General features: G+C 43.6%; 1 protein-coding gene across 1 annotated transcript in view; it reads right to left on the bottom strand.

Moving 5' to 3' along the window:
- The window catches only part of SLAIN1 (SLAIN motif family member 1), a 56,483-nt gene that overhangs the window by 2,282 nt on the left and 39,164 nt on the right, over positions 1-15,037 (bottom strand). Inside the window, exons 3-6 of the mRNA XM_008686662.2 lie at positions 13,292-13,441; positions 10,934-11,275; positions 4,870-5,025; positions 307-589 (exon numbers count right to left, since the gene is read on the bottom strand). Coding sequence (XP_008684884.2) covers positions 307-589; positions 4,870-5,025; positions 10,934-11,275; positions 13,292-13,441 — 931 coding nt within the window. The remainder of the gene's footprint in view (positions 1-306; positions 590-4,869; positions 5,026-10,933; positions 11,276-13,291; positions 13,442-15,037) is intronic.

Below are 15,037 nucleotides of genomic sequence, written 5' to 3'. Positions count from 1 at the left end.
CGGCCCTGCAGTTGCACTTGAGGGGTCAGCTGAGCAAAGTCCTGGAGGGAGAAAGGGCCTGCAAATCACCTGGGGGAAGGAAAATACGCAAAATTTACCTGGTAAATTACAGCAAACGGCACATCAGGAGGGAAGTGAAGAGGGAGGAAGGGACACCCCCCACCCTAGCACTTTCCAGAGGAAGGAGGTCAGAGGTCAGGCCATGAAGGGCAGCGTGCCAGAGACTCCAAAAGGGAGGAGATGGTTCCTGAGCCGTTTCCAATTTCAAACTGCAAAAGAGGCTGTGGAGCGAGCAGAGGTTCCTACCTTCTAACAGGCTGTGCAATTTTGCTTCGAGGCAGGTTACTCCCGTTTATTGCCAGTGAAGGTCTGGGAAGAGCACTGCGGCCCATCGTCCCGGCCGCCGCAGTTTTGTTTGGTGTGGGGATGCCGGTGCTGGCATAGAGCTGGAGGCCGTTGGACAAAGGCATGCTGCCGCCGCCTTGAACGGTGGGACTCACGTAGGCTGTGGCTTTCAGAGGCTGCCGCACAGACACCGGGAAATGTCCCACGCTGTGGGTTCTGTGCTGAAGCTGTCCTGGGGATGGAACTAGAAAGGAAGACGACAGGTACAAGAGAGAAAACTTACACTGCTAGCCAACCTAGGAAACGCTAGCCTTACACTCAAGACCAACAGGGTCTGAAAGGTAACAGAGCGAAATGAAATGTGGGTTCCAGACAGCACTGAGTACTAGACGATTCTAATTCTTGACACGTCTCCTGTCCTATCAGCAACACTTTGGAGCACCTAACAATATCTAGAAGCCACATCTAACAACGGCTTCCTTTCCCTGAGTTCTCACGGGATAGTTTCTTCCTCGCTTGCTCGGAAGACGTGAGGATGTTCTTGATGGTGGCTCTGGGGATGGTGTCATGAAAATAAAACCAGGGGACAATTAATACTGTGATAACAGAGCTGACAGCAGTAGGTTACAGACAGCTTATTCCAGATTAAATACATTGACCGGGCTCCTAGGGTCGGTGGGAAGAGGCAATGAGTGAATCCACGTGAAGTCCTATGGTGGCGCCTGACAGCCACCACCCCCCCAGAGCTCTTAGTACCTTGAGAGCAGCGGCAACATCTGTAAAACGAAGGAGCTCTCTGGGTAAGAGCTCTTAAAAACTGCATCAATACACTTACACACCCAACATTTTCTGAAACAGTTTAACTGATTTTGAACTTAACCATGAAATAGGGAGAAAAACCAAAAAAAGTCCATGGTTTTGTCTCTTGAATTATTTCCTTAAAAAATGAGTTTTCTTCGGTGTCTGTGGGATGAAATCCATACGCAGGAAGGCCGAGGCAAACTAAGGTCTACACAGAATTCTGCTCTAGTGTGGACCCCACCGTGTTTCTGTGACACGGTAAAACTTCTGTCAGTTCCTTTCCAACCAAATCTACAATTCCTTCATTAGATAGCTTTTAACCATGAATCTTTCCATCCACGGGCTCATCAGGTATAACAGACGTACCCCACTAATGCAAGAGGTTAATGGAACACGAGGGAAGGAATGGATAGGTAGAGCTCGGTGGGCATGCTGTACTTCTTAATTGCTCAGTCAGCCTAAAACAGCTCAGGGGGAAAAAAAAAAGCCTAAGAAGTCAATGTGAATTGGGCTCAATTTCTTTTGAAAAACATAATACACATAAAGTACGTAAATCCGAGTCTAGCACTCAGTTTTCAAAGTGCACACACTGTGGAACCACCCAGCAGTCACACCAAGATCTAGAACATTACTTGCACCCCAGGTACTGGGCATCCCCCTTCCCATTCCCTGTTCCTGTAGTGGTAACAATTATTCTCGCTTTATCACCGCAGATGGGTCATCCCTACTCTGAATGTCACATAAATGGAATTATACAGTATGTTCTCTGGCTGCTTTCACTCAACATTGTGTTTCTGAGATTGTTTGCCCTGCTCTGTAGTATTCGGTGGTATGAATGTCACAGTCTGCTTGCCTGACGATGAAAGGCTGGGTTAGCTCCAGTTTGGGGTTTTGTGAACATTCTTGAATACATTTCGTATGCACTCATTATGTAAGGTATATTCCAAATTCTGAAACCATCAGGAAAAATGAAGTTAGAAAGTCACTGAATACAGTATCAAAATACAAAAGTCAACTATTTCTAAATACCAGCGAAGCAGAAACAAAGAATACTACCTGTAAAAACATTTTTAAAAATCAGAGACTTAGGAATAAATGTAACTATGACGCATAAAACTTCCACACAAGAAGCTACAAACGCTTCGCTGGGAGACATGGAAGGAGGTCTAAATGAAGAGAGGTGCCGTGTTAGTGATTAGAGGAATATTAAGAGGATTCCAATTCTCCTAAAATGTATCTACTGATTCAGTGACCTCCCAACCAGTATCATTTGAAATGAAATTACACAAGTTACTCAGCAAAAGCATCCTAAGAATTCTCCTATATACAAAACAGATAACTACTTGAGTATTTTAAAAGAAGTGAAAAAAATGAGACAAAATCCCAATTGTACAAATAAGAAAAGAATCAGAAAAAATACATAACTTATCCAAGAATATACGATTAAGACCCCAACTCAGATTTAAAAAAATTTTTTTACTGCAATCCAGTGGTCTTCCTTCTGTATCAAGCTGCCCTTTCAATGTTCTCTTACCTTTGCCTTTCCCAGAAAGTAAAATGGCCCAGAAGTAGGAATTGTCAGGATCTAAACTTAGAATGTATAGAGAATAATAGCTTGGAATGCTTACGAATGAAAGTAAATGAGAAGAGAATCCTGAGATTTGAGAGAAGCATATGACTGACCTTCTCTTCACAGCAGTGCTCTGAAGGGTTTTTCTTCTCTCGTTACACTGCTTGACTTTCAAACATTGATTTTTCTTTTTTTTTTTTTTACATTGATGAATTGAAATTCTCCTGTAAAGAAAAATTTCCCCTTCTCCATTTATGTATTTTGTCCATTACATAGGTACCTGTAATTATCTTTACTGGTTAGAATCCTTTCGAATTATTTTTTTCTGTGGCTTCGACTGTCACGGGTTTGGTCACTGGGTGAGTCTCCAGGTTGTTTTCCACGTCCTTCTGACGACTCCCCACCCGTTTTGGCGCACTTCCATCAAAATCAGCCACTCTCTGTTGTGGACATTCTGCTCTGGGTTCTGTACATTGTTCTGGCCCTCAAATCCTGCTCTTAACCCACATGGAGGCAGAGTTAACAAAAATTCCCAGTCATCCCTTCATGTGCCACTGTCGAAAGTCTATTTTCCCATTCTACACTAATACTATCGACTCTTGCACTCAACTAGAGAACTCTGGACTTACCTCCGCTACATCTCATCATGATCTGGCCAATTTCCCCCTGCCTCACGTAAAATAGTAATTCCCCCTTTCCCACCATGAGCAAATTCCATAGGTCTTCTTCCGTGTCTTTACACAAGTCGTTAATTCCAATATTAACAGATCAAGCCCTAAGATATGGCCCCATGGCATTCATTTACTCATGCATTCAAACATTTACTGCAAACGCATTAAATACCAGGCAGGGTGCCAGGTACGGGGCGCAGAAAATCAGCCAAGCTAGGGCCCAAGCCCAGAGGGAGCTGGTGATCTAGGATGGAAGACAAACGTAAAGACCGTAAAATACACACACTGGAAAAAACAAAAAAATAAGCACCAAAAATCAAATCCATCCTAGATCTGTTTTGGGGATTTATGGGGAAGTCTACTAGGGTCATCAATGGGGCCTCTTCAAAGGGTGTGGTGTTTGGGCTGTAGGATAAAGGTAAACAGCAACAAACCGCATAAAGAAAGGGAAAGAATGGCACTCGGGAGTCAGAATGTTTCTAGTTAAAGGCATAAACTCCAGGGTAATCAGAACAGCTTCTAGCTCTAGTCCTTCACCTGCATGGCCTTGTGCAAACTGTTCCTTTATTGCTTCCTCATCTGCAAAATGGGAAGGACCACAGAAACCACCTCATGGGGTTGTTGGCAGAACTAAGACGGTAGATAAAAACCGGTGAGCACAGTTCCTCGTGCTCAGTAAATGTTGCCATTTTGAAATGAAAAACTGTCACGTATGGGGGAAATACCACTTGAGCCCCAAAACCGGATCTGAGGGAGAAGGGCTTCAAATCAGTCTGGGTGCAGATGTAGACATCTGGTTGATGACTCTTGGTCAGCCCACTCTGAACACACATCGCACCTCCGACACTTGGGCCACATCATTACTGGGACTCTGACCCTCAGTCCACCTCCCAGGGGTCGTTCTCAGACTTGACCCCAACTACCCACATAAACAGCATGAGTCAGAATGGGAGGGGACACCTGCAACCACCACATCCTGACACAAAATAAAAACGTGAACACGAGATTTCACGCTCATGGCATTGCTCACTGCTGGGTAAAATGTACAGAGAATGAATGACAGACTGTGTGGTAAGCTGAAGGGGGGGGGGCAGAGAAATACTGCTCTACACAGTAAAACAGAACTTCAGTTTGGAAGGAACAGAGCTCTGGACTGGTGCACAAGACCAAAGTAACAGCGAGACTGAACAAGTATGCGTTCTTCAGAGTAAAGACACTGAGCAGATATAGCTAGAAAGAGGCAGATCTGCAAGGAAAACAGGTTATTTTTGTTTATGTGATGAGTGAACTAATTAATCATGTAGTACTTCTGCTATCCCTGGGAATGGAGGATTAAAAATAATTTACCAATTATTAATTCATTACCATATACACTGATGAAAATACTAAATTGTACTGAAGTTAAAAAAAAAAATGGAAGAAGATATTTTTCTGATTGTGTTACAACTGAAACTTAAAAAAAAGACAAACTGTCACACTTACTGCAAGACTGTATTCTTGAAATCCCGTTTCCGGCTCCATGCAAGCTCGAGTCAAAGCTCTGACTGTTCCTCACGGTGACTGGAGAGCTGGCATTGCTAGTGACAGCAGTTGTACTTGGCATCCGAGCTAGATTAGGCATACTTCTTCGGAGCTTGTCTAGAAAAGAAAAGAATTTTAGTTAAAAACCATAAGGCTTATGCCAATTAAAATACATAAAATTTTTACGTAAAAAATTTCAAAAGTAAACAAATGATTTTATGCTCAATAACAGATAAAAATTATCACGTGTGTTATGAACTGTAACAAGCTACCAGAGAATTAACCTTCTGTACGGAGAACACACTCAGTATCCCCAGAAAGGTTCTACCAAATAAACTGTTTTTAAAAAAAGTGTTCTATAATTAGCTGTTTGTTTCTATACGGTAAGTAGATAAAACTGTATCAAAGTGAAGTCAGAGAATCATCTTACAGCCACTTAGTTAGAAATTGTTCCATATTAACAAAGAAACCTAGAAGAATCAAAACCAACACTTTATCTTTTGCTAGCATATCAAAATGGAAAGAATTATTAAAATTCTACCCTGATGTGTTTTGAGATACCCACTCATCACATCACTATGAACCCATTAACTTCTAGAAAGTTTTAACTAGGATATGCGGTTTTTTTTTTTTAAGATTTTATTTATTTGACAGAGAGAGAGAAACAGAAACTAGGATATGCTTCTAAACCTCTAGAGACCTGAAAGAGTCCGCTTCCGAATCATTGTCCTTGCTGAGTCCGTGTTCTGCCGCCAAGGGGCAGCAGAGAGCCGCCCACAGACGCAGTGCTGCCGAGCTGTGAATTCAACGCAAGACGGGAAGATGGCAAGACGGCAAGACATGGACTCCAAAGTAAAGTACGGTACCAGGGTAACAGGTCCCTCACTCAAGTTCAGAAAACAAAGGATCTATTTGAATACCAAGCTAAAACCCCTGTTCAAGTACAGAACTGGATTCATTTCTTCCTCCCCTTCACACACAGCTCCTTCTGCACTTACTTGGACTTGCTGGCTGTACTCTGACCAGCAAGCAAGGCCTCTAATCCAGAAATCGGGGCCATCCCGTCCAATTCACCTCCCTTCTATGCCATCGCTCCCGAGTCCTATCAGTTCTGCCTAATAGTTAATGAATCAATCTTCCACTTCATCTGGTTCGGAGCTCATTATCGATCACCCACATTTTCATGAAATCCTCTTACTTGGTCTCCATGCACCGTCTTGTTCCTCCAACTCACCTTCCACACAGCCTGCTCCACTCTTCTAGAGCACGAGAACACAATCCCCTGCTTAAACCTTCCATTACTCTCCCACCTTCATCTGAAAGCCCTTGGGCATGGCCTACGTGAGGGCCTTCAAGGTAAGGGCTCCTGTCCTCCTTCCCCAGCCTTATCTCCTGCTACCCCCACCCCTCAGCCTATTTGCCTATCGCAGTGGCTGAACCAAGTTCCCAAGTGCTCCGCACACTCCTGCACTCGTGACTCCTGCTCTCTCCACTGAGCCACGCTTCCCCACTCTGTGGAGTGAACAAATGAACGAGGGCACCAGAATTCACGCCGGGAGCCCTAGATGCTGGGGATACCGGAGTATTGCAGGTACAGTCCCTGACTCTGAGTTTTATAGTCTAGACCAGGGTTTCCCAATCTTTTTTCCATTATCGATCCTAGAAAGAAAACCTAAAATAAATTTAATGTTAAATCTTGTTTCTCCCAAATGGAACAAATTAAATACTGTAAATAACATTCTGAAACTCAAACATTTTTGAACCTCGGAGGACCATGAACCATGGTAACAGCTCATGCTTTTCACAGACACCCCACTCGCCAAGATAGTTTCATTTTTATCGGTAGATGCCTCGAAGCACTAAGAGACACACAGCAGGACACTCCGGTTTGCGGTCACTTCCTGTCAAGCTAAATCAGAAAACAAATGATGTCCCTGAACACTAGTCCAAAATGTGTCCCGGGGCAAAACCAAACTCATCCCCCCCCCCCCCCCCAGCACTGCTCACTCTACACTCCTTACACACGGCCGCTGTAGCCCTGTCCGGCAATTTTTGCCTCCTTGGGGTAGTCTAGGAAAGACAGAAAATTAAGTAGAACAAGCATACTTACGTGGTAAGCACAAGAAAGTGGAATAAGGCCTTGTCAAGAGCACTAGGCTAGGAGAGCACAAAGAATCCTCTCGACCTAGCTACCTTCCGTGTAGCTCCGAGCTGCGGCACCTGCCGCCCCCACACCATGTCCTCACTCCCTGTGCAAACTTCTAGAGTAGTACCAGCGACTGTTCGATTTCTTGACCATTTTCCTCATTATCTCCTTGAGGTCTGTTATTAACGACCGTAGGTCTCAGAGCCCCAAATTCCTGTTAAAGTCCCTAACCCTGGGCAGGAGGCATGTGATACGTTCCGCAAATGTTACTGATGTGTGTGCTGGCAGAGGGCGTGTGGTCGGAGAAATGAGAGAGAGAGGATAAAGCGCAGAGTCGACATCCAGGTCTCCTGAGCGTCACGATAACTGGCGTGAACAGTGAGCGTCCATCAGTGTAGGACTGAATTACTTTGACTAGATATATTTAAGCTGAAGGGAAGCGCCGGCAAAGAATGACGTGTTTCTGTAGTTCTAAGTCTCCAAACTATTTAACATAAAAGTTTTCATGTATCTAGTTGAAAAGTAGTATCGTAAGCATCTGTACATTTTCCCCCTAGATACACTAGTTTTCATTCTGCCATAATTAATTCATCTCCATATATATACACACTTGTTTGCTGTTAAGCCCCATGAAAGCTGCAGACATCTTGACACGTGAACCCTAACTGCCCTCTCCCTCAATTTTAATGAGGCCATGACTTCCATTAAGCACACGGAATACATTTGCTTCCTGATATTTTGAGCTTTAATAAATTTGTCACTATGACATTCCTTAGCTGCCACTGTTTTCTATAAATTTTAAATCTGAAAGTACTCAGGTACTTTGAAATTATAGGTAGCGCCTAAGAAAATTCTATAGAATCACCATACTGTCATGATGTGTAAGCAAATTAACAGTTAATAATCCATACACGAAATTTTCCAAACATCAAGAATGCCTTTCATAAGCTTTTCCCCCAACCACGATCAGCCAAGGTCCACACATTAAATGGGGTGGTTAGGTTTCTAGTCTGTTCATCTAGGCGCATCTGCCTTTAGACTCATCTTTATTCATGTGAGTGGCATCAAGTCACTTTCGTAAAGCTTTAAATCTGAAATATGCTTCTAAAAATAAAGGCTTCCAAGTGCAAATATTTAGAACATGACTCCTCCGGGAGCTAAGCTGTGATCTCCAAGCTGTGTCAGGGACCGTCTGGAAATGAGGCACACTTCCCTGTCACACAATTTGGAACATATTAATGACCGTATATACTTTAATATTCAAAGAATCAACACTCTATTTCTATCGTCACAAGAAATCAACAACTTATCTTCAAGCACTGAGACGCAGCAGGGAAGCTGGAGGAATAACCGAGGAAAGAACTCAAGTGAGTTTTCTCATATTAAAATACCAGCAAGAGTTACCACTGTAGGAAACAGAGACTAAAGAATCTTTGGGAATAACCCACCAATCCGATCTGGCCTTCCAGTCAATACAGGGTGCAAGGGAGGGCCCTGGGCTAACGGTGCTTATATCATGCCGACGATCCCTGCCATACCCTAAAAATTACAGTGAGTAAAGATCCTACAAGATTTAGTCATTTTTCACATCTGGCAAATTATTGCAGATATGCTCCTTTTAATTCTAGAACCCCTCTAAATAGCCCCATAACTTTTAAGAGCCCTCTCCTGACTCTAGGCAGTGCAGGAGCTACAGAAGCAATCAAGATGCATCTCTGGTTTCTTTTGAATTATTTTTAAATGGATCAATGATTTCACAATTATTCTCTCCTATCCATATTTTGGTAATTTAGAAAAATATTTGATAGTTTCAAAGTTACCATTCTTATTTCACAATTTTGTTCAAATGATATTCTGTGGTAACAGATGAAGATTCAGCGATCTGAGTCATATATATATATCATGATATATTGAATCATATATATATATATTATTGGGTGGGGGGATAAGGGCAGAGGGAGGGGGGAAAGAGAATCCCAAGCTGGCTCCACACCCAGCACAGAGCCCAACGTGGGGCTCAGTCTCACGACCCCGAGATCGTGATCTGAACTGCAATTGGAAGTTGGATGCTGAACTGACTGAGCCATCCAGGTTCCCCAGTGAGTCCTGTTCTTTTTAAAAAGGGGTAGGGGGAGAGACAACCTTTATTCCCCTTCTCCAGTACTTTTACTCCAAGCAAAATAACAGTCATTATTTCATCTCTTCCTTAGGTTGGCAGAATATGCACCAGACGGTTTGATATGAAACTATACCTAAGTTTTCCAAGAAAGAGCTATTATTTGGCCACATTTCATAGTCAAAGAAATCAAGGTTTACAGACCCGAGAAACCTGTAAAGGGCGTCAGTGGTAGGACGGGACTGGACTCCAGAACGTGCTCTCGCCGCTAAGTTAAGTGGCAAAACCCAGTCCGGGCAACGGCTGTTGTAGTCCGTTTTCCTTTGCATGTGGAGATCACAGCTTTTAAGAAAAATAAAACGACCACAGTCGGGACACTAAGCCGTGATGTCTCTGCTTTCCTAATAGGAACCATCATCACAGCTCCAAGGAAACCTAATCCTTTTCGTCGTGGTGTTTCGTGTAAGGTAAAACCACTTTCCTAAGGTGAGACAATGACCCGCTGACACCGACCAAGATGCGGAGCTGGCAGCTGCTGGACGGCTCGGCTAGGAGGTTCTCAGACCCCTGACAACCTTCAGAGCAACAATTCTCCGGGCCCTTTTTCTCGATTGTAAGATGAGACAGACTTGCGGTAAGCACATGGAATACACGATTTTCTGATATGATGAGCTTCAGTAAGGCACTATGACATTCCTTAGCTGCCACTTTCTTCCTTTAAATCTGAAATCTCAAGGTCCTAATAGGGAAATTATGACTAAAATGTTCAATATTTTCCAGTGATCTCTCAGTTAGCATGAATGATACAAGTACAGAAGAAGAAAAGGTGAAAACTAAAAACATGGTAACAGGTGATCACAAATACAGTTTGTATTTGGCCTTGCGGTAGTTTTAAGTAAGCTGCCTAACCACTCTTGGACCCAGAAATGGTGCTATATAATAAACAGAAGCTGTGATTATAAATCTGGTTTACTTCTCCGTATTATATGGGATTTGCGTGTGAGAAGTCTGGCTGGTCATTAGTGTAAAAGCATACCAGGCTCAGAACAGCACGTGACCGTTCCCCCTCTAGTTTGTTGGCGGTCAAGGACTGTAACTCTGGAGTAGGGAAGACAGACAGATGGTGAAGAGGGAGAAAGGAAAAAATACAGAAGAGGGGACACGTTCTCTGACCCACCATGCCGACACTGGGGCAGATCAGCTTCCTGCTCTCACGCCAAGTATCAGCCTCCCCAGCCGTCCTGCTGCCCAGACCTTCCTTGTCGATGTCCGAAGGAACGACACATCCAAAGTCGCCCTGAATCCCGACGTGCACGAGCATCACTGTGCGTGTTTACCGTTCGTCACTCCGTGCCAGGAACAGGCCGTGAGAGACTGAGGTGGCGGGACAGGTAAGGAGCCGCGGCTCGGGGCGCCGGCCTCCACGGGGCTCCCCTGCGAACTCCACCAGCACCGCCTGCCCGTCCTGCCGCTGAACGAGCCGCCGCACAAAGACGTCCCCGCCCCCGCCCCACGCATGACCATTCTGCGCTGGTGACATCACGGCGGTGTTTCTCGAAGCCAGAAGTCTGCAAATCTGGGACCCATCATCAGAAGCTGGGCAATTTTAGATTTAAGCTTAGACCAAACTGACAAGGTCCCGAAGACACACTTCATAAATCTGGGAAACATTTACTTATTATTTACGTTGACCTTAAAACCATTTCTTAACCACACTGGAAAGATCACAGCACATTAACGACCGAAGGGCACACATCACCCACCTCCATTGGTCCGATGTGGTTGCTGATCTGGAGCTGGGGCTTGAGGTGAATAATACTGTTGCTGCTGGTAATTACTGGAAGGAAAATACTGGGAACTGGGGCTCCTCCTACACTCCCGAATGCTGGAGAAAGTCTGTGAGTGGGGAATGCCTCTTTGGAAAGGTGAACATCTTGGAAGACGAGGCTGAGGTGGTGGCAAATGATCGAATTCTTCCTCGTCCTCCAGACTGAAGCGATCATATTCTTGATCGCTACACGTCCCTTTTCTTCCTGAATTTAGTGACACACTGGAGCTATGCCTGGACACAGACGCTGAGGTGGAAGCGTAATCCTGCCTGAGACCTAGGACAACAAGAAACAGCATTTTTGCCTTAGGAGACGTTTCAATCTGGCAAAAATTAAGTTGCAATTAAGTATCAGAAGAAAACGTGAGCCAAATAATTCAAATGAAGACCCATCATCCTGCTCGTAGTTTATTAAATCCCAAGAAAACAGATCCATTTACCCACCAAACAGGTGTTTAATATTAGACTGTTCCGTTCTGCAGAAAGACTGCCCCAATTCCAGAGAAGCCTAGATACGCCACCACGGTTCATCAGTGTCTGTCAATCCCCCAGATGGGCCCTTCTGAAGTCTGGAGCGCTACCTAGCAGAGGCTACCCATCATCGTTATGAATAGGATGTTAGGGGTTAGACCATTAAAATAATCAAATCTCCTCCCAGGGAGGAACTCTCCTGTCCCCACCCCCCAGCTTGCAAAGTTCAAAACCCAGGGTACAAAATATTTTCCAACAAGGTCACCTCTCTGTTCTATTTGTTACTAATATTCTTTTTCAAAGCATACTGATGCTTCACTTCTTCAGTAGTTTCGGGTCATTCCACATGACCACCATCTAAAAATGGTCAAACTGGAAGTTTCTAGTTATTCACCTCATTGCCAACACCACAATTTTTTTCAAGTAGGAACTGACATTCACCGTTTCACCGTATGTTTTCAGAACATGTTGCTGTTATTTTATTGCTACTGAATAACAGAAAACCATCCCTTTGCCCCTCACAATGTACCTTATTAAGCTCTCCATAAGCATTACACAGTTTCTCATAATAGCCTTGACCAATTCTGAAAGCAGGAAATGGCCATGCTTCGGTGAAAGGCTGGTTGGCTGTTTCTACTTTATGCTGACCTGAGAAGATAACTGCAGCACCCGCCAGACCCCGGCCAGGGCTCGACAGCTCACCATGCCTTCTGATGCCTTCATAACACCCGTGCGGTAGTTCCCTCCCAGAAGACTAACTTTACTGCAGAACCAGTGATCAGTGGTCCCATTTCTAATCATCTTCTATCATCGTTTATCCTGAGAAGTTTATCAGTGAGTTTTAATTGAGCGGATATTAAGATAACTGTAGACTCACATGCAGTTCGAAGACCTAGTACAGAGATTGCTTGGGCACACTGCCCAGGTTCCCCCAGTGGTAGCATTTTTGCAAAATTACAGAATAATAGGACAACTGGGATATTGTGATATAAACCCATCTTGTTTAGACAGTCCCAGTTCTACTCAGGTACGTGTTAAGTTCCAGACATTTTATCACCTGTTGGATCAAATATCTACCACCAGTGACAAAACACTGAACAGCTCCCAACACACGAAACACAGAAATCCCTGGTGCTGCCCCCATAACCACATCCACCTCCCTCCCAGGATCCCACACCCTGTCTCTAACCCCCACCAACCACTCATCTGTCCTCCATTTCTAAAATGTTCTCATTCTACAATGTTCTATAAGTGGAATTACGCAGTATGCAATCATCTTTTCTCACTCAGCATCATTCCTGGGAGAGTCATCCAAGATGGTGCCCGCGTCACCAGGCTGCTCCCCCTTCCTGCTGAGTAGCAGGACTCCAGGGCTGGGGTGCCACAGCCTCACAAACCACGCACTGTCTGAAGGGCATCTGAGTTCGTGCCAGTTCCGGACTATGACAGATAAAGCACTACGAACACGTACGGCTACTTGTGTGAACACAAATTTCCACCAATCTGTGATAAGCGCCCAAGACTGCAACTTGCTGGGGCCTAGGGAAATTGCATGTTCGGTTTTTAAGAAACAAACGGTTTCCACAGTTGGGATGCCACACTGTCTCTATTTTAATGTATTATGATCACAGCACGTCCTCACAGCTTCCGATGCCCATGAGAGCCTGAGAAGCACTAACTGGCCCACCTACAAGGTAGAGTAGTGGGAGAAAAAGCATCTAATGTTTACCCACTACCTGCAGAGAAATGCCCAAACCTCCCTCCCTCCATACGTTGCAGAAGCCTCTAGTTTAAGAAGTTTTCTACTTTAAAAAGAACATACTTTCTTCTTGGAGACGAGCCATGATCTGAACGTCAGTGAGATCCTGCAACTTATATCCCATGGAGATAGAGTCATCTTCCAATTCCGAAGTACTCAGCTCACTGTCTATAGAGGACTGGGGACTGAGAGGGGAGCCCCTGGAGGTGTAACCTAAAACACAAAGGAAATATGTTTATTATTTAGCCTGAAGAGCTGATATCTACATCATGCTTAACAATTCTTGTATCAAGTCAGCAATTTTTTCCTGGTTTCATGTCACCCAAAAGTGACCAACAGATCACCATTTAACAGTGAGACAATATGCATATCTTTCACATGTCCATAATTCACATATACAAAACCATTTGTTTTTTCAAATTCAATTTTCACAATTAAAAAAAAAATCATTCTGTACTATACACCAAAAAAAATTAAGAGGGTAGACTGTGAGTTATGTTTTTTACCACATTAAAAAAATACATATATCTCCAGTGCTGAAATCTGCATCCCACTATATAGCTATGTATCCAAAGGCATTACATAAGAATACATATCCATGCTCACTTACAATTAATAATCAGATATGCTTGTCTCTAGTAGTAATTGATCATTAAATTATAATCTGGTCCATTTTTCAAACAGGTACAAACAGTGCTCTGAATGAGGAAGCACATCACACAGAGAAGGCACTCATATATGCACAGGAGCATGTACGAAACCTTAATAAAGGAGTGCAGCAGTCACAGGAGACTTGCAGTCACCCACGAAAGTGAAAAAGCAATGGCTTGGGTAAGAGAACGAAGGAAGAAAGAACCCAGAGGGAGAAAAGCTGTAGGAATGCAATCACACCAATGCTGACACCAGTAAGGAAAGGAAGAGAACTTCATCTCACAAAAAAGCTACTGTGGCTATTTTTTCTGTGTAGCCTTGGCTTGAAAAGAAAAGAAAAACTAACAGGAAAATAAAATTTAAAAAACCACAGACACAAAAGGCTTATATCTTCCTGGATCATGACGAAAATACTTGAACTGTGTTTGACATTTAATGTTAAAAGCACATTAGGTGTTTGGAGATGTAACCAGACACGTATGTGTTTGCTAAGTAGGGAAAACTGCCCACGACACACGATTGAGAGCATGTTACTGGTGCTGAAGTACCAATTAAGGCCGGCCTTCTCTCTGGACCCAAGGTAAGTACGCAGCACACACATTCCATTACAAGACCACCCTCAACTTTTCCAGGGAAGAGGACAGTTACGCTGTTCTTACTGACGGACAACGCAAGCAGCTAGTCAAGAAGTTGAAAGATTACCTGTTCTTTCAGGTGTTAGTATTGCTTTATTTGAGGTTTTAGAGAAGCTGGGAGTATTAATGCCATTGCTATAAGGGCTGAGTCTTGCAACAGGACTGTAAGGAAAAGCCAGTGAGACATTTGAAGAGAAGAGATTCCGCCATCGGCTCGCTGTCAGAAGCAGAAAATAAACAGCAGCAGTTAGCTATCTGGGAGCAGATGCTGATTTGTCAGAGGGAGAAAGGGAAGAGGTTAAAAAAAAAAAATGAAGAGACAAAGCAACTTTTCATAAAAATATCTTAAATGACTTCCATTTATCTGAGGCAGAAATACGTCAAAATAGGCCATTTGTGAATTCCTACTGATATCTTCATTTAAGAATTAGTAATCAGCTTGATGAAAGCCAATACGCCTGGGTAATAATGAAAACTTGTTCTGAATTTCTACATTAGAAATGTTTTTTCTACTCTATATTTC

Source organism: Ursus maritimus, unplaced genomic scaffold (genome assembly GCF_017311325.1).
Source record: "Ursus maritimus isolate PB19 unplaced genomic scaffold, ASM1731132v1 scaffold_10, whole genome shotgun sequence".
Taxonomy (NCBI): Eukaryota; Metazoa; Chordata; class Mammalia; order Carnivora; family Ursidae; genus Ursus; species Ursus maritimus.
This window is presented reverse-complemented; position numbering and strand designations above follow the sequence as displayed.